The sequence below is a fragment of the Bos taurus genome, chromosome 7 (assembly GCF_002263795.3).
Source record: "Bos taurus isolate L1 Dominette 01449 registration number 42190680 breed Hereford chromosome 7, ARS-UCD2.0, whole genome shotgun sequence".
Taxonomy (NCBI): domain Eukaryota; kingdom Metazoa; phylum Chordata; class Mammalia; order Artiodactyla; family Bovidae; genus Bos; species Bos taurus.
In genome coordinates this window covers 20,864,041-20,884,209 of record NC_037334.1, presented here as the reverse complement: position 1 = coordinate 20,884,209, position 20,169 = coordinate 20,864,041, and the positions used below count along the sequence as shown (strand labels likewise).

General features: G+C 44.3%; 1 protein-coding gene across 3 annotated transcripts; it reads left to right on the top strand.

The window, feature by feature from the left end:
* Positions 1-3,066: 3,066 nt before the first annotated feature.
* ZNF554 (zinc finger protein 554) lies at positions 3,067-15,074 on the top strand. Of its 3 annotated transcripts, none has more exons than XM_010807009.4 (6): positions 3,067-3,293; positions 3,623-3,740; positions 10,457-10,534; positions 10,989-11,115; positions 11,573-11,761; positions 13,570-15,074. In XM_010807009.4, exons 1-6 carry the CDS (start codon positions 3,082-3,084, stop codon positions 14,751-14,753), a joined length of 1,908 nt encoding a protein of 635 aa, XP_010805311.3. In that variant the 5' UTR covers positions 3,067-3,081; the 3' UTR covers positions 14,754-15,074. The 3 variants fall into 3 exon arrangements, with proteins under 3 accessions (XP_010805311.3, XP_010805312.2, NP_001098507.1); XM_010807010.3 differs by having other exon boundaries at positions 11,570-11,761; NM_001105037.1 differs by lacking the exon at positions 3,623-3,740 and having other exon boundaries at positions 3,269-3,293; positions 11,570-11,761; positions 13,570-15,036.
* The last annotated feature ends 5,095 nt before the right edge of the window (positions 15,075-20,169 follow it).

Sequence of the window (20,169 nt, the reverse complement as noted above, 5' to 3'; positions counted from 1 at the left end):
GGTTCGATTCCTGAGTCGGGAAGATCCTCTGAAGGAGGGCATGGCAACCTACTCCAGCATTCTTGCCTGGAGAATCCCTTGGACAGAGGAGCCTGTGGGCTACAGTCCATGGGGTCACAAGAGTCGGGCATGACAAGCGATTTAGAAAGCACGCCTGCAAAACAGTTTTTAATGGACACCCTGTCTCATTCTGTATCATGTTTCAGCACTTGGACAGCTCCCAGGTCATTGCTGCACTTCCTGTGTCTGTTCCTGTCTGAGAGTTTTGGCTTCTTAAGTCAAGCTGATTGCATTCATGTTCCATGACATTTCAGAAATAGGGAATTCCTGATTAGGGATTAGGTAGGGTTAGCTAGGCAGTGGTGAGAACATTCCAAACAGAAAGGAGATCCTAATAATTATAATAATGGGTTGGCAGGAAGTCTTTTTACTGAGCGAATAAAAGAACAATCAGTATAAGATTAAAGGAATATATATGACACTGCAAGTCCAAGACATTTTATTGGATGGTTGGGGAAGGTTTGGGGTGGTTAGAGACAATGTTTCTGCAGGTGCCTACCTGTTTGATTGGAAATCCCCCTATGTGGACGACTGATGTAGTTGAAACAGCAGACGAGTTTCCCTAACTGAGGGGTCTTCATGAACCCAGAACCTCAGCTCTAGCTGCACACAGAGTGGGGAATCAGAGAAAGAAGTTTTGTCAATAAATATGCCTTATTAGCAGCAGATGAAGTATCTATGGATTACAGGGATAATGATAGTGGCTCTTAATCTTTGTATTTAGAATGATATATGTTTTTTAATATTTATTTGGCTGCACGAGGTCTTATTGCAGCATGCGGGATCTTTTTGTTGCAGCATACAGGCTTAGTTGCCCCGTGGCATGTGGGCTTTTAATTCCCCAACCAGGAATTGAACCTTCATTCCCTGCATTGGAAGACAAACTCTCCCCCACTGGCCTACCAAGGAAGTCCCTATTATTTTTAACTAAGCAAGGCTTCCCTTGTGGGTCAACTGGCAAAGAATCCGCCTGCAATGTAGGAGACCTGGGTTCGATCCCTGGGTTGGGAAGATTCCCTGAAGAAGGGAAAGGCTACCCACTCCAGTATTCTGGCCTGGAGAATTCCATAGACTGTATAGTCCATGGGGTCGCAAAGAGACACGACTGAGCAACTTTCACTTCACATTGGTCATCAGCATTCCAGCTGCAGGAAGAATAGGACCTTCAATCCTGAAGGAGGAATCCAGGCAGCACACCTTCCATGTCATGGGCTAAGCCTGGAAAAGTCAGTTTGAAAAAGGGGCTGAAAAATCGTCCAGCACATTGTCTGAGATCATTCAGGACCCTATAACAAATGACCATGGACTTGGTTTCACCAACAATGTGCTTTTCACCATTCTGGAGGTTGCAAGTTTTAAGAATATATTACCAACTTATATTAATATATTAACCGTGGTAGTTTTATTATTTAATAGAATACTACTGACATAAATCTAGGGAATTCCCTGGTAGCACAGTCGGTAAAAAATCTCTCTGCAGTGCAGGAAACCTGGGTTTGATTCTTGGCTCAGGAAGATCCCCTGGAGAAGGAAATGGCAACTCCAGTATTCTTGCCTGGAAAACCCTATGGACAAAAGAGCCTGGCAGACTACAGTCCATGCGGCCACAAGAGTTAGACACAACTTAGTGATTAAATCACCACCACCACAACATAAATCAATATATTAATATTACTAATAAACTATCATTAAAACAATAAGTTTACTATATAGTGGCCTATAGATTTGCTAGTGTGTTAATAAATAATAGCTAATAATGTTATTACTGTTTTATTGGCAAATCTATGTCTCAGGCATCAGATCAGATCAGATCAGTTGCTCAGTCGTGTCCGACTCTTTGCGACCCCATGAATTGCAGCACGCCAGGCCTCCCTGTCCATCACCAACTCCCGGAGTTCACCCAGACTCACGTCCATCGAATCAGTGATGCCATCCAGCCATCTCATCCTCTGCCATCCCCTTCTCCTCCTGCCCCCAATCCCTCCCAGCATCAGAGTCTTTTCCAATGAGTCAACTCTTCACATGAGGTGGCCAAAGTACTGGAGTTTCAGCTTTAACATCATTCCTTCCAAAGAAATCCCAGAGCTGATCTCCTTCAGAATGGACTGGTTGGATCTCCTTGCAGTCCAAGGGACTCTGAAGAGTCTTCTCCAACATCACAGTTCAAAAGCATCAATTCTTCGGCGCTCAGCCTTCTTCACAGTCCAACTCTCACATCTATACATGACCACAGGAAAAACCATAGCCTTGACTAGACGAACCTTTGTTGGCAAAGTAATGTCTCTGCTTTTGAACATGCTATCTAGGTTGGTCATAATTTTCCTTCCAAGGAGTAAGCGTCTTTTAATTTCATGGCTGCAGTCACCAACTGTAGTGATTTGGGAGCCCAGAAAAATTAAGTCTGACACTGTTTCCAGTGTTTCCCCATCTATTTCCCATGAAGTGGTGGGACCGGATGCCATGATCTTCGTTTTCTGAATGTTGAGCTTTAAGCCAACTTTTTGACTCTCCACTTTCACTTTCATCAAGAGGCTTTTGAGTTCCTCTTCACTTTCTGCCATAAGGGTGGTGTCATCTGCATATCTGAGGTTATTGATATTTCTCCCAGCAATCTTGATTCCAGTTTGTGTTTCTTCCAGTCCAGCGTTTCTCATGATGTACTCTGCATATAAGTTAACCAAACAGGGTGACAATATACAGCCTTGACAGACTCCTTTTCCTATTTGGAACCAGTCTGTTGTTCCATGTCCAGTTCTAACTGTTGCTTCCTGACCTGCATACAAATTTCTCAAGAGGCAGATCAGGTGGTCATAGTGCTGAATATACTGAATTTTCGCCCTTATTTTTTTTTAGGCCATGCCACGCGGCATGTGGGCCCCAGTCCCCCGACCAGGAGTCGAACCTGTGCCCCCTGCAGTGGCAGCGGGGAGTCCACTACACCACCATTCGATTTTCTCCTTTAGTGAAGAAATTTGTGCATGCGCCTGAGTTGCTCCAAGAGCAGGCGTGTGCGACTGGAATATGAGGACGTCCTCTGAGGCAGGAGGTATCTCAATCCTGAAGAGACACCGCCCGCCCATAGAGGGCGCTGTGACTCAACTCGGCTGCCTCCAGGGGACAGAGACGCAGGATCGCGCCCGGAGCCTTCTGGGACTTGTAGTTCATGGCCTCGTGGTGCGCAAGCGCACTGCCGAATCCATCGTGAGCGCGCGTCCCCGGGCGACAACGGCGGTGTGAGTTAACTGGGGTCGCCGATGGGGTGCGCGGGCAGGCCGGGTGCTGACGGGTCCCCGGGTCACGCTGCACTGAGCGCCTCCTCCGCGGCGGGACTCGGGTAGACTAGGCTTGCGCTGTGGGTTATCTTCGCCCACACCTGGGACCGCAGCACCCATGCATCTTCCATCCGGGCCGCGCAGACAGGATGTGGCCCCCGAGCCTGGCCCCCGCGCCTGTGCGGGTAGTTAGGCTATCAGGGGTCGGGATGGGGTCTGGGGAGGGGTCCCTAGCGGGAGGGATGGCCTGGACTGTTACCCTTGGGTTTGCTCCACCTGTCACACTGCAGGCGCAAAGAAGAGTCAGAGAAGTCGGGCAGCTTGCACCTGCCCTGTGAAACAGTCCAGCACCTACTCTGTGAAAATACCCCTGCACGACAGGTCCGTGGGGGCAAACTGTGCTGTGAGGTAAATGGAGCTCTCAGAGGCCTAATGTTACAGTACAAGGATATGGAGTAAACCGAACGTGCAGACTCCTGCATGTAGACTCATTGGGCGCTTGGGCAAACCCAGGGAGGAGGTCTGACCTTGGGTGGTTCTGTCCCCTTGGACGGGTGATACTGGGCAGTGTCTGAGGCCGTCTGTGATTGTCAGGACCTGGGGGTTCCTGGCATGGAGGGGATGAAACCAGGGATGCTGCTCCACACCCCACAATGCCCAGGACGCCCCTCAGAGAACGATCCAGCCCCAGTGTAGGTGTCAAGGAGGAAAGACCCTGGCTTAGCCTTAGCATTGTGATTCCAGTGAGACGCTATCAAGGGTCTACTCCACTGGTACCCAGACACCCCTGCTCAGGAATGAGGCCGCAGCAGAACATTCTGCCAATGCCTCCTGTTCCCTAGGGTGGATTGCATTTTTCCCTGCCAGGAAGCCCTCATCAGCCCTTTCTTGTGGAGAAAGGACAGAGTTTCAGTGGTTTGAACCCTGAAAGGGAAGACCCTGAGGCAGGTGCCAGAGGCCTAGGTAAATGAGGGCCAAACGGGGTCACTGACATCAACCACAAGGGAGGGGGAATCCCTTGAACCACGGAAGGGTGGGAGTGGATTGGTTGAAAGAGCTTGAAAGGGATAGGGGGTCCTGAACTCATTACCATCAGATGCAATTTAAAGTCCCAAGAGCAGATAGATCAAGATGTCACAGGGCTCTGGTCCCCCTGAAGCCTCCAGGGGACGGTCCTTTCTGCCTCTTCCAGCCTCCTGTGGTGGCCGTCAGTCCTTGGTGTCTCTTAGCTTGTGGCTGCATCACTCCAGTCTCTGCCTCTTTTGTCCCATGGCCTTCTCCCTGTGTGTTTCTCTTTAAAAATTTTTTTTTAAATTTTTCTGGCTGTACTAGGTCTTAATTGAAGCATTCAATATCTTTAATTGCACATGTGGGATCTAGTTCCCTGACTTGGGATCAAACCCAGGCCCCCTGCATTGGAAGTGTGGAGTCTTAGACACTGGATCACCAGGGAAGTCACATGTCTATTTTTTCCCCATTAAAAATTTTTATTTATTTATTTTTGTCTGAGCTGGGTCTTCATTGCTATGTATGGGCTTTCTCTAGTTGTGGTGAGTGGTGGTATGCAGGCTTCTTATTGTGGTGACTTCTCTTGTGAAGCATGGGCTCTAGGGTGAGTGGGCTTCAGCAGTTGTGGCACACAGGCGCAGTTGCTCTGAGGCATGTGGGATCCTCCTGGACTGGGGATGGAACCTATGTTCCCTGCATTGGCAGGCAGACTTCCAACCACTGGACCACCAGGGAAGTTTCAGCATTTAAACTCTCAGTTGTGGCATGTGGGATCTAGTTCCCTGACCAGGGATTGAACCTGGACCCCTGCATTGGGAGCACAGAGTCTTAATCACCCGACCACTGGGAAGTCTGTGTGTCTTTTTTAAAGACACCAGTCATATTGCATTAGGACACTCTCTACCCCAGTATGACCTCAGTTCAGTGCAGTTCAGTTGTTCAGTCGTGTCCAACTCTTTGTGACCCCATGGACTGCAGCATGCCAGGCCTCCCTGTCCATCACCAGCTCCTGGAGCTGACTCAAACTCATGTTCATTGAGTCAGTGATGCCATCCAACCATCTCATCCTCTGTTGTCCCATTCTCCTTTCACCTTCAATCATTCCCAGCATCAAGGTCTTTTCAAATGAGTCAGTTCTTTGCACCAGGTGGCCAAAGGATTGGAGTTTCAGCTTCAGCATCAGTCCTTCCAATGAGTATTCAGGACTGATTTCCTTTAGGATGGACTGATTGGTTCTCCTTCCTGTCCAAGGGATTCTCAAGAGTCTTCTCCAGCACCACAGTTCAAAAGCATCAATTCTTTGGCACTCAGCTTTCTTTATAGTCCAACTCTCACATCCATACATGACTACTGGAAAAACCAAAGCTTTGACTAGATGGACCTTTGTTGGCAAAATAATGTCTCTGCTTTTTAATATGCCGTCTAAATTGATCATAACTTTTCTTCCAAGAAACAAGCATCTTTTAATTTCATGGCTGTAGTCACCATCTACAGTGATTTTTGCTAAGTCACTTCAGTCGTGTCCGACTCTGTGCGACCCCATAGATGGCAGCCCACCAGGCTCCCCCGTCCCTGGGATTATCCAGGCAAGGACACTGGAGTAGGCTGCCATTTCCTTCTCCAATGCATGAAAGTGAAAAGTGAAAGGGAAGTCACTCAGTCGTGTCTGACTCTTCGTGACCCCTGGACTGCAGCCTACCAGGCTCCTCCGTCCGTGGGATTTTCCAGGCAAGAGTACTGGAGTGGGGTGCCATCGCCTTCTCCACAGTGATTTTGGAGCCCCCCAAAATAAAGTCTGTCACTGTTTCCATTGTTTACCCATCTATTTGCCATGAAGTGATAGGATCTGATGCCATGATCTTAGTTTTCTGAATGTTGAGCTTTAAGCAACTTTTTCACTCTCCTCTTTCACTTTCGTCAAGAGGCTCTTATTTCTTCTTCGCTTTCAGCCATAAGGGTGGTGTCATCTGCATATCTGAAGTTATTGGAATGTCTCCAAGCAATCTTGATTCCAGTTTGTGCTTCATCCAGCCCAGCATTTCTCGTGATGTACTCTGCATAAAAGTTAAATATGTAGGGTGACAATATACAGCCTTGATATACTCCTTTCTGAATTTGGAACCAGTCTGTTGTTTTATGTCCAGTTCTAACTGTTGCTTCTTGACCTGCATACAGATTTCTCAGGAGTCAGGTCAGGTGGTCTTGTTTTCCCATCTCTTTCAGAATTTTCCACAGTTTGTTGTGATCCACACAGTCAAAGGCTTTGGCATAGTTAATGAAGCAGAAGTAGATGTTTTTCTGGAACTTACTTTTTTGATGATCCAGCGGATGTTGGAAATTTGATCTCTGGTTCCTCTGCCTTTTCTAAGTCCAACTTGAACATCTGGAAGTTCATGGTTCATGTACTGTTGAAGCCTGGCTTGGAGAATTTTGAGCATTACTTTGCTAGCGTGTGCTGCTGCTAAGTCGCTTCAGTCGTGTCCGACTCTGTGCGACCCCATAGATGGCAGCCCACCAGGCTCCCCCATCCCTGGGATTCTCCAGACAAGAATATTGGAGTGGGTTGCCATTTTCTTCCCCAATGCATGAAAGTGAAAAGTGAAAGTGAAGTCGCTCGGTCGTGTCCGACTCTTAGTGACCCCATGGACTGCAGCCTACCAGGCTCCTCCATCCATGGGATTTTCCAGGCAAGAGTACTGGAATGGGGTGTCATTGCTAGCATGTGAGATCAGTGCAATTTTGCGGTAGTTTGAGCATTCTCTGGGATTGGAATGAAAACTGATCTTTTCCAGTCCTGTGACCACTGTTGAGTTTTCCAAATTTGCTGGCATATTGAGTGCAGCACTTTCACAGCATCATCTTTTAGAATTTGAAATAGCTCAACTGGGATTCCATCACCTCCACTAGCTTTGTTCATAGTGACGCTTCCTAAGGCCCACTTGACTTTGCATTCTAGGATGTCTGGCTTTAGGTGGGTGATCACACCACTGGTTATCTGGGTCATGAAGATCTTTTTTGTATAGTTTTTCTGTGTATTGTTGCCACCTCTTTTTAGTATCTTCTGCTTCTGTTAGGTCCATACCATGTCTGTCCTTTATTGTGCCCATCTTTGTATGAAATGTTCCCTTGGTATCTCTGATTTTCTTGGAGAGATCTATAGTCTTTGCTATTCTCTTGTTTTCCTCTATTTCTTTGCACTGATCACTGAGGAAGGCTTTCTTATCTCTCCTTGCTATTCTTTGGAACTCTGCATTCAAATGGGTATCTCTTTCCTTTTCTCCTTTGCCTTTTACTTCCCTTTTTTCAACAGCTACTTGTAAGGCCTTCTCAGACAGCCATTTTGCCTTTTTGCATTTCTTTTTCTTGGGGATGGTCTTGATCCTTGCCTCCTGTACAATGTCACGAACCTCCGTCCATAGTTCTTCAGGCACTCTATCTATCAGATCGAATCCCTTGAATCTATTTGTCACTTCCACTGTAAAATCGTAAGGGATTTGATTTAGGTCATACCTGAATGGTCTAGTGGTTTTCTCTACTTTCTTCAATTTAAGTCTGAATTTGGCAATAAGGAGTTCATGATCAGAGCCACAGTCAGCCTGCAGTCTTGTTTTTGCTGACTGTATAGAGCTTCTCCATCTTTGGCTGCAAAGAATATAATCAATCTGATTTCGGTATATGACCTCATCTTAACTAATCACCTCTGCAAAGATGCTATCTATAGATAAGGTCGCATTCACAGCTACTGGGGGTCAAGACTTAGAGGACATGATTCAGCCCACGCCAGTCTTATCATGAGCAGGTGTTTCCCCAGGTTAAGTATTGTGTGTCCCAGGGGGCACCCATCAGCAGATGTTTCCCCAGGGTAAAGTATCATGTGTCCCATCACCTGACACAACCATGAGGCGTGGCTCAGCATGGCATCCTGCACCCATAGCTCCCACCCCCCACGTGCAGGGGGTCAGAGCCAGCTCTCAGGAAAAGAATTTGCATCACATCCCCTCTGGTCCCTAATGGATCTTGTGAAAGCTGCCACAATTTTTAGATTTTTAAACTTTTCTATTTTTAAAACTTGTACTGATTTACTTACTTATTTGGGCTGTGGCGAGTCTTCATTGCTGTATGCGGGCTGTCTCTAGTTGTGGCGCACAGGCTTTTCATTGCGGTGGCTTCTCTTGTTGTGGCGCGTGGGCTGTGGAGCACGGGCCTCAGTAGTTGTGGTAGTTGTTTTTCACAGTGGCTACACCATTTTCTATTCCCAGTAGCAATGTGTGAGAGTCTCCCATCCTTGGCGATACTCATTACTATCTTTTTAAATTTATTTTTTAATTGGAGTATGTGTATGCATGCTAAGTCACTTCAGTCCTGTCTGACTTTTTGTGACCCTATGGATCATAGCTCGCCAGGCTCCTCTGCCCCTGGGATTCTCCAGGCAAGAAGAAATGGGTTACCATGCCTTCCTCCAGGGGATTTTTCCGACCCAGGTATGGAAACCATGTCTCTTACATCTCTTGCAGGAAGGAAGGACCCTCACTTGGAGCCTTTGTGGGGGATGGGTCCTGCCATACCTAAATCTCAGACTTCTCACCTCCCTGGAAGAAAATAAATTTGTGCTGTTTTAAGCATCCCAATTGTGTAGTCATTTGTCATGGCACCCTGGGACGCTAGTACAGAGTGTTTCACAGTAGAACTTGTGTGCCTCTAAGACCTGGTATCTTCTGGTATCTTCATCCAGAAAATGGAGCCACTGAGACTTCCCTGGTGGTCCAGTGGTTAGGATTCTGAGTTTTCACTGCAGGGGGCAGGGTTTTGATCCCTGGTCAGGGAACTCGGATCCCACACACTGTGTGCCACACAGCATGGCCAAGAAAACAAATAAAACCCACAGAAAATGGAGCCATTAAGACCCCTGGCTTGTCCTGGTGAAACTGATTGGTGTCATTTCAGGGGGGCTCTGTAGAACTCCGGTACCACTGAAAGATAACGTTTCAGTGCAGAGAAGAACTCAGCAAGAGCAAAGTGATAGATAAGTGATTTATTAGAATAGGTTGCTTATGAGGCTTACAAGTAGGCACATGAGAAATGCTGTGAGAACTTAGTGGGCTTCAGTTTTAAAATGGGGAGGGGAAGAAGACTTTCTTTGTCTTTCTTGAGTAGACATCATGCTTCCATCATCAGCATCTATTCCTCCAGGTTGAGCAGGGGAGTTTTCTTGTCCCTGTGTGGTCAAGCTAGGTCCACAAATGATTGTTTTTCCATGTGTGCAGAGAGCATGTTGTAGGGATCATTAATTTACTGAGCTCACTGGGCAGAATGTGGGGCTCATGCCACCATTGTTTTATCGTTTGGGGGTATGTCTCATGCTTCTGGTTACATGGTTTTGTTGTCAAGAAGGCCTACTTGGTTTAGTAGCTAAACTGAAAAGTTGTTGCTGAACCATGTAAAGACACCGGGATCCCTGGCCTCCAGAGGAGAAGAATTCAATCCAGGGCCAGAGGCGAGGCTTGATTGTTCAGAGCTTTTGTGTAATACAGTTTTATTAAAGTATAAAGAAGATAGAGAAAGCTTCTGACATAGACATCAGAAGGGGGTAGAAAGAGTACCCGCTTGCTAGTGTTAGCAATGGAGTTATATACTCTCCAATGAATCCAAAGAATGTCTGGAGGTTGTAAATACCTCACCAGACCTACTCCCATAATTTACATTTTAAGATAACAGAATTAGCCAGAAGGTTTAATCCAGAGACTGTCCTCAGGCAGGATACATAATCCTAAGGAATGTAGAGGAAAAAAAGTTTGTCCTTTCTTCCTCCTTGAGAATTCCAGACCCCTCCTTGGGGACTCCTAGACTTCTTATCAACCTGCCTAGGAAATGACTCTCTCAAAACAAACCTGCTTTCTTGAGTAATCACTAACCTACAGGGGTCTTCCATGTTTTTGTACTTCCAATCCCCTAGTGGGATTAATATTTGATCACCTACTTTGTCCCTTCATTCTGTTCACATCACTGGCTTCCATGACTCTCCTCTGTGTTGTATGTGTGACCTCAAGTGGTGGAGAGGACTCTGGGGTCTGGGACAGGCCAGATCCAGTCTTCACTCTGCATTTTTCCTCTCCCAGCCCTGCCTGCCCAGGAACCTGCTTTTGCCCAGGAGGGAGGACAGAATGGCTGCTGAGTGCCTGCTCCCCTGGCCCCAGGTGAGTGGGACTTCCTCTCCCCTGAAAGGCACCCAGCGTGTCCAGAGGGACACACCTGTCAGACATGGAGCGCCCTTGCCTTTTGGGAAAGGAGGAGAATTTGTCATGAGTGTCTGGGTGTAGGCATTCAGGTGGCTCTTATGTATGAGGAGGAGGTCCCTTATCCCTTCAGGAGGACTGTGCCTCCTTCCTGGGCTCCAAGCATCTCTGAAGACCCCGAAGTTTCTCCCATAGAGCAGGGAGGGGTGCCCCAAGGCGCCATCCTCTTTAAAATGCACACATATGTATTTTTTTAAATTGTGGTGAAATAGGGCAGGGAAGCCTGGCATGCTGCAGTCCATGGAATGGCAAAGAGTCGGACATGACTGAGCAACTAACACCTTCACTTTACTTTCTCTGGACATTGGTTGGTGGTGGTGGGGCGTTCTTGAGCTGATCCATCGTGATATTTTAGGAGGTGGTGACCTTCAAGGATGTGGCCGTGGACTTCTCCATGGAGGAGTGGGAGCTGCTGGACCCTGGTCAGAGGAAGCTCTACAGAGATGTGATGCTAGAGACCTGTGGGAACCTGGCCTCTGTGGGTAAGACCAGCTGGTCCTTCTGTGTCCGTCAAGTCATGTTTGTTTAGCATCTACTGCACGTCAAGAACTATGCTAGGAAGTAGGGATTTACTGGTAAATGAGACATGCATGGTTCCTGCGCTTGTGATGTCTCCTGTAGGGCAAATGGTCTGATTCTTTCAGTATATGGCAGCCCGTGCCACTGTAGAAATGTAGTTGAGGTGTTGATAACATCTCTTGTTTCACTAGTGCCACCTGGAAAGCCCTTAAAAATTTTATGGACATTTTAATAGGTATAAAGTGGTATCCACTGTGGTTTTGATTTGTGTTTTCCTAATGACTAGTGATATTGAGTATCTCTTCATGTGTTTACTGGGCCATTTGTATCTCTGAAGAAGTGTATGATCATTTTTTAAATTAGGAAAATACAATCTTTAGCTTGGTCTTTGTGTTACCTCTCCCATGTCTCTTTCAGAAGCCTTGAGGAACCAGAGAACCAATTCAGGCTTTGAGGATGGCACCATATGCCTAGCATCAGCCTCTCAAGTTACCACTTTTTCTCTGTGGACGGCATATTCACTCTTTCAACCAGTGGTATCTTTCCACCTGGAGCAAGGAGAAGCCATGTGGATGGCAGGGAAAGGAACTCTGCGAGCTTCATATTCAGGTGCGAAGCAGGCAGATATGGCCCACTGGGATGGGGACAGTGTCTGGGGGCTCCTGGTCATAGGTCCCTCCACAGAGACCCTAATTGTCTAAGGAGAAGGCTGAGGTGCTTGGCTGTTTCTTCCCATTGTGCCTTTAGTTTATCCCCCAGCAACCTTCTGCCATGAACCAGCTTCCACTAACCCTCTAGGTGCAGAGAAAAACATCCCTTTTCCTTCTGGAAGCAATTCTACCTGTGTTTCCTGTTTCATCTCTTCCCTCTCTGCTTTATTGATAATTTTTTCCCTCTTCCATTCTTTTTTTTCTCCTCACTCTTATTTTTTTAAAAATTATTGGAGTCTAGTTTATGTATAATATTTTGTGTTAGCTTCAGGTGTACAGCAAAGTATTTCAGTTATACATATACATGTATCTATTCTTTTTCAGATTCATTTCCCATATAGGTTATTATAGAATATTGAGTAGTGTTCCCTGTGCTATACAGTAGGTCTTTGTTAGTTATCTATTTTATATGTAGTATTGTATATATGTCAATCCCAATCTCCCAATTTATCCTCCTCCACCCCTTTTCCCCCATAACCATAAGTTTGTTGTTTACATCTGTGACTCTATTTCTGTTTTGTAAATAATTTCATTTCTACCACTTTTTTTTAGATTTCACATAAGAGCAATATCATATTTTTGTCCTTCTCTGACTTACTTCACTCAGTATGACAATCTTCAGGTTCATCTACATGGCTACAAATGGCATTATTTCATCCATTTTTATGGCTGAGTGATATTCCAGTGTATATATGTACAGCATCTTTATCTATTCATCTGTCAATGAACAATTTAGGTTGTTTGTATGTCTTGGCTATTGTGAATAGTGCTGCTGTGAATATTGGGGTGCATGTATCTTTTCAAACTATGGTTTTCTCCAGGTGTATGCCCAGGAGTGGGATTGCTGGGTCATATGGTAGCTCTATTTTCAGTTGTTTAAGGAACCTCCTTACTGTTCTCCATAGTGAAGTGAAGTGAAGTCGCTCGGTTGTGTCTGACTCTTTGCGACCCCATGGACTGTAGCTTACAAGGCTCCTCTGTCCATGGAATTTTCCAGGCAAGAGTACTGGAGTGGGTTGCCATTTCCTTCTCCAGGGGATCTTCCCGACCCAGGGATCGAACCTGGGTCTCCCGCATTGCAGGCAGACACTTTACTGTCTGAGCCACCAGGGAAGCCCTGTTTTCCATAGTAGATGCACCGGTTTACATTCCCACCAACAGTGCAGGAGGGTTCCCATTTCTTCACACCCTCTCCAGCATTTATTATCTGTAGATTTTTGATGATGGCCATTCTGACTGAGCTTGTATCTCATCATAGTTTTGATTTGCATTTCTCTAATAATTAGTGATGTTGAGCATAATTTTTTTGGGGAGGGTACATGCTGCACAACTTGCAAGATCTTAGTTCCCTGACTAGAGACTGTACCCAGGCCTTTGGCAGTGACAGCATTAAGTCCCAACCATTGAACTGCCAGAGAATTCACAATGTTGAGCATCTTTTCATGTGCTTTTTGCCATATGTCTGTCTTATTTCCTCTGCAATCTTATTCTCTCCCCTTTCTTTCCACATTTACTTTTTGCTCCACCAGTATTCTGATCCATCTTTCCTTCACCTTGCCTTCCTCCATGTTAAAAGCTGATGTTTGAACATGAATCCACAGGTCCTTTGTATATGTTGGAAATGCTTTTTTTGTTGTTGTTGAAAATAATTTTGTCCTGCTTTTCTTTCTTCCCCCTGCCCCCCACCCAACCTTCAATTTATTTCAGATTGGGAGACTAAACTGAGAAGCCAACAGTCAGTTTACAAGAAGGTGGTTTTGGAGGAAGAACCACTTGGGGGTATGAATATTACAAAGCTCCCCAGAGAGGACTGGGGTTATACTGAATCTGAGGGGAACTGTGAAGACTTCCAGAGGCTTTTGAGGCAAATGGGGTACCCCCAGATAGTAGCATTTTCTCAAGAGAAGCCTATTGACTGGTATGAATTTGGGGAAAACTGTAACCTGAGTTCAGAACTTGTTTTATCACGAGATTCTATAGGAAGACATTTTTATGACTATGACTTAGCTATTGCGAGTTTGGTATCTGATCCATTCTTAAACCATCATCAGATGGGATATCCAGACCAGAGACCTTGTGAAAGTATTAAATGTGGAAAAGATCTCAGCCAAAACATTCACCTTATTCCACATGAAAGAACTCAAATGGGAGAGAGAATTTCTGCATATGCAGAAAGTGGGAAATCATTTAATCATGGTATGGCAATTACCATACAAAACAGAATCAATACAGTGGAGAAACCCTATGAATGTCACCAGTGTGGGAAAGTATTTAACCGGAGGCATTCCCTGAGTGAGCATCAGAGAATCCACACAGGAGAGAGACCATTTGAGTGTCAGGAATGTGGGAGAGCCTTTACACACAGCTCAACCCTCACTCGGCATTTGAGAACTCATACTGGAGAAAAGCCTTATGCATGCCATGAATGTGGGAAAGCCTTCAACAGGATTTCATCTCTTACCCAACATCAGAGGATCCACACAGGGGAAAAGCCCTATCAATGTGAAGACTGTGGGAAATCCTTCTGCCAGAGTTCTTACCTGATCCTGCACAAGAGAACGCACACAGGCGAGAAGCCCTATGAGTGTAATAAATGTGGAAAAGCCTTCAGTGACCGTTCATCTCTCAACCAACATGAACGGACTCACACTGGCAAGAACCCCTATGAGTGTAATCAGTGTGGAAGGGCCTTCAGCCAGAGGTCTTCCCTGGTTCGGCATGAGAGAACCCACACTGGAGAGAAGCCATATCTCTGTAGTGAATGTGGGAAAGCCTTCAGCCAGAGCTCCTCCCTTATCACACACCAGAAAACTCACAATAGTCAGAAAACCTATAAAATAATTGATTGTGGGAAAGCTTTCTACCAGAGCTGCCACCTTGTTGGATTTTAGAGCTTGCTTGCTGCCTTGTGATGTACTGTTTAGCACTCTACCCTGTGGGTATGTTCAGACTTTGCCCCTCTTAGGTACTGTTTCTGAAGTAGACTTAGTCCTCATTCTTGAATTAAAGCACTGAAGTCCAGATCTGAGAAGGGACCTTATAAGAGGGAGAAATTGCCATTGAACTATGTCCAACAAGTGCCACCCTCTTGGAAAAGATCAGTAAATGGATTGGGAATTTGCTGAGAATTACCATATTGATTTAGTTGTTCAAACAAGGGATATTCTGTTTCAACTTTTTGTTTCAATAATCTGTTTTAATATTTTGCTTAATCATTTTGCCTTTCTTGGTCACTTAGCTAGGTCCTGACTTGTCTCACACACTACTATAGCAATGCAGAGTGTATGTTAAGATAGAAAATGCTACCATAATTGAAAAGGACACGTGTACCTCAATGTTCATTGCAGCACTATTTACAATAACTAAGACATGGAACTCACCTAGATGTCCATCAACAGATGAATGGATAAAGAAGTTGTGCTACATATACACAATGGAATATTACTCAGCCATAAAAAGGAACACATTTGACTCAGTTCTAATAAGGTGGATCAACCTAGGGCCTATTATACAGAGTGAAGTAAGTCAGAAAAACAAATATCATATATTAATACATATATATGCAATCTAGAAAAATGGTACTGATGAACCTATCTTCAGGACAACAATAGAGACACAGACATAGAAACAGACTTTGGACATATGAGTGGAAGGAGAGGGTGGGACGAATTGAGAGAGTAGCATTGAAACATACATTACCATATGTAAAATTAGATAGTCAGCGGGAATTTACTATATGATGTAGGGAGCTCAAATCCAGTGCTCTATGACAACCTAGAGGGGTGGGATGGGGTGGGGGGTGGGGGGTGGGAAGAAGGTTCAAGAGGGAGGGGACATATGTACACATATGGGTGATCCATATTGATATGAGGCAGAAGCCAACAATAATGTAAAGCAATTATCCTCCAATTTAAAATAAATTTAAATAAAAATTAATATTCAAGTAAAAAGAAAATACTTTGGTTGTAAGGTGAAAGGAAAGAATGCAAAGTAGTATGTGTAATTCTATCCAGTGAAGTCAAAATGTTACATACAAGGGAAAAGGGTAGACAGTGACTGGAGAAAAGAATTGAGTTTTATTTGTTAGGGTCGTCTGATTATGTGTGATTTCCTGCCTTTGCCATTTCATTTTGTATTGCTAGCATCATTTTGACAATAAGAAAAAAACAAACGACTCCAAGGGTTACTGAGTTTCAGTGATCAGTTGGAGGGGGACTATGGATACCAAGATGTCGAGGATACAATGAAGTAGGTCTTGGGACATGGAGGTGAAGTGACCTTTGCTGGCCTGGGGGGAAACTGTGAGATCTAGTTGCCAGAGTGTGGATATGCATCACCCTCATCATTAACATTTATTGGGTCCTTACTATATTCCCAGCACCACTCGGACTCCTGTATGTGTTCTCTCATTTTATCTTCTCAAAAACAGCATGAGAGTAACTTTTCATATCTTCATATTAAAAAAGGAGAAACAAAAATAAGGTACCCTACCCAAACTCACCCAACTAGCAAGTAGTGGGATCTGGATTTGAACTTGAGCTGGCTATACTAGGCCAGTGTCATATTTGAAAGAAGGAACACAAGGGAGCTATCTTTTCCCAAATTGTCCCTTAAAAAAAAAAAAATCACTGAAATGTCATGTGACTCTTCCCCTTTCCCTGGAACTAGCAAGGGAGGCTATGAAGGAGATCTCCAGTCAACTCTTCTCCCACCTAAGTTGGACCTGATCATGTGAATATTATTGCCTATCCCTGCAAGGAGAGATAAGAAAGCCTTCCTCAGCGATCAATGCAAAGAAATAGAGGAAAACAACAGAATGGGAAAGACTAGAGATGTCTTCAAGAAAATTAGAGATACCAAGGGAACATTTCATGCAAAGATGGGCTCGATAAAGGACAGAAATGGTATGGACCTAACAAAAGCAGAAGACAGTAAGAAGAGGTGACAAGAATACACAGAAGAACTGTACAAAAAGATCTTGATTCCAGCTTGTGCTTCTTCCAGCCCAGCGTTTCTCATGATGTACTCTGCATATAAATTACAAAAGCAGGGTGACAATATACAGCCTTGACATTCTCCTTTTCCTATTTGGAATCAATCTGTTGTTTAATGTCCAGGTCTAACCGTTGCTTCCTGACCTGCATACAGATTTCTCAGGAGGCAGGTCAGGTGGTCTTGTATTCACATCTCTTTCAGAATTTTCCACAGTTTGTTGTGATCCACACAGTCAAAGGCTTTGGCATAGTCAATAAAGCAGAAGTAGATGTTTTTCTGGAACTCTCTTGCTTTTTTGATGATCCAGCGGATGTTGGCAATTTGATCTCTGGTTCCTCTGCTTTTTCTAAAACCAGCTTGAACATCTGGAAGTTCACAGTTCACGTATTACTGAAGCCTGGCTTGGAGAATTTTGAGCATTACTTTACTAGCGTGTGAGATGAGTGCAATTGTATGGTAGTTTGAGCATTCTTTGGCATTGCCTTTCTTTGGGATTGGAATGAAAACTGATCTTTTCCAGTCCTGTGGCCACTGCTGTTTTCCAAATTTGCTGGCATGTTGAGTGCAGCACTTTCACAGCATCATCTTTTAGGATTTGAAATAGCTCAACTGGAATTCCATCACCTCCGTAATGCTTCCTAAGACCCACTTGACTTCACATTCCAGGATGTCTGGCTCTAGGTGAGTGATCATACCATCATGATTATCTGGGTTGTGAAGATCTTTTTTATTTTTTTGGACAGTTCTTCTGTGTATTCTTGCCACCTCTTCTTAATATCTTCTGCTTCTATTAGGTCCATACCATGTCTGTCCTTTATTGTGCCCATCTTTGCATGAAATATTCCCTTGGTATCTCTAATTTTCTTGAAGAGATCTATAGTCTTTCCCATTCTATTGTTTTCCTCTATTTCTTTGCACTGATCACTGAGGAAGGCTTTCTTATCTCTCCTTGCTATTTGGAACTCTGCATTCAAATGGGTATGTCTTTCCTTTTCTCCTTTGCTTTTCACTTTTCTTCTTTTCACAGCTATTTGTAAGGCCTCCTCAGACCGCCATTTTGCTTTTTTGCATTTCTTTTTCTTGGGTATGGTCTTGATCCCTGTCTCCTGTACAATGTCACGAACCTCTGTCCATAGTTCATCAGGCACTCTGTCTATCAGATCCAGTCCCTTACATCTATTTGTCACTTCCACTGTATAATCATATAGGATTTGATTTAGGTCATACCTGAATTGTGTAGTGGTTTTCCCTACTTTCTTCAATTTAAGTCTGAATTTGGCAATAAGGAGCTCATAATCTGAGCCACAGTCAGCTCCCGGTCTTGTTTTTGCTGACTGTATAGAGCTTCTCCATCTTTGGCTGAAAAGAATATAATCAATCTGATTTAAATGTTGGTCATCTGGTGATGCCCATGTATAGAGTCTTCTCTTGTGTTGTTGGAAGAGGGTGTTTAATATGACCAGTGCATTCTCTTGGCAAAATTCTATTAACATTTGCCCTGCTTCATTCTGTACTCCAAGGCCAACTTTGCCTGTTACCCTAGGTGTTTCTTGACTTCCTACTTTTGCATTCCAGTCCCCTATAATGACAAGGACATCTTTTTGGGGTGTTAGTTCTAAAAGGTCTTGTAGGTCTTCATAGAACCGTTCAACTTCAGCTTCTTTAGCGTTACTGGTCAGGGCATAGACTTGGATTACCGTGATATTGAATGCTTTGCCTTGGAAATGAACAGAGATCATTCTGCCTTTTTGAGATTGCATCCAAGTACTGCATTTCGGACTCTTTTGTTGACTGTGATGGCTACTCCATTTCTTCTATGGGATTCTTGCTCACAGTGGTAGATATAATGGTCGTCTGAGTTAAATTCACCCATTCCAGTCCATTTTAATTCGCTGATTCCTAAAATGTCAACGTTCACTCTTGCCATCTCTTGTTTTACCACTGTGAATTTGCCTTGATTCATGGATTCCAGGTTCCTATGCATATTGCTGTTTACAACATTGAACCTTGCTTCTATCACCAGTCACATCCACAACTGGGTGTTGTTTTTGCTTTGGCTCCCTCTCTTCATTCTTTCTGGAGTTATTTCTCCACTGCTCTCCAGTAGCATATTGGGCACCTATTAACATGGGGAGTTCATCTTTCAGCATCCTATCTTTTTCCCTGTTCATACCGTTCAGCAAGAATACTGAAGTGGTTTGCCATTCCCTTCTCCAGTGGACCACATTTTGTCAGAACTCTCCACCATGACCCATCCATCTCGGGTGGCCCTACAGGGCATGGCTTAGTTTCATTGAGTTAGACAAGGCTGTGGTCTATGTGATTAGATTGGTTAGTTTTCTGTGATTGTGGTTTCAGTCTGTCTGCCCTCTGATGCCCTCTCTTAGCGCCTACCCTCTTACTGGGGTTTTTCTTACCTGGGACGTGGGTTATCTCTTCATGCTGCTCCAGCAAAGCGCAGCCACTGCTCCTTGCCTTGGATGTGGGGTATCTCCTCACGGCCACCACTACTGACCTTGGACGTGGGGTATCTCCTCTCAGCTGCTTGCTGCTCCAGCACTGCGCAGCTACTGCTTGCCGCTCCATATATATGTAGGTATACATATATCCCCTCATTCTTGAACATCCCTCCCACTCCCAATGCCCCTCTCCCCATGTCTACTCCTTTGAATTTCCAAAACTTATTGAGGCATGCTGTGTGCCTTACTATGTGGCCAACTTGTAGAAGTATTTAATAGATCTTGAGGAGCTATATTCAGTTTTTATTATTTGGATCCTGGCATCTTTATTACATCAACCTTGTTAATCAATGTTTCTCAAATTTCCTGTCAGGAGGTTCAGATTTAATAAGTGATAGTTGGAGCCCAGTAATGTGTATTTTTAACTAGCACACCAGTTGGTTTCACTGATGCTCCTTCTTTTTTAGAGACACTTAGAGAAATACTGCTTATCCTTAATTATCCTCAGATTGTTGATTCAAAGATCAGGAGCTCAAGATAATTAACTTACTGTGACCTATTGCTATTGTGCTTAATTTCCCTCGGTATTTATTTTCTGTTGTTTTTCTTTTCATCTTGTTTTTTGATTTTTTGTTTGTTTGTTTGTTTTCTTTTACTTGGGGTAAATAATTCATGACACGTCTTCACTGTGAATTATACCCTTTATCATGTTGAAGTGATCTCTTTGCTTTAATCAATAGCACCCCCACCCCCGCTTTTTAGACAAAATTAATGTTAATTTTTCACTTCCTTTAATTTCCACTTTTAAAATACCATGTCCTTCAATTTTAGCATAAAATTGTAATTTGTTCTA

Coding starts and splice junctions, on each gene's coding strand:
- ZNF554 (XM_010807010.3), top strand. CDS start 3,082: ATGAGGACGTCCTCTGAGGCAGGAGGTATCTCAATCCTGAAGAGACAC. Junction 3,741..10,456: donor GGGGCAAACTGTGCTGTGAG/GTAAATGGAGCT, acceptor TTCCTCTCCCAG/CCCTGCCTGCCCAGGAACCT. Junction 11,116..11,569: donor TGGGAACCTGGCCTCTGTGG/GTAAGACCAGCT, acceptor TGTCTCTTTCAG/AAGCCTTGAGGAACCAGAGA.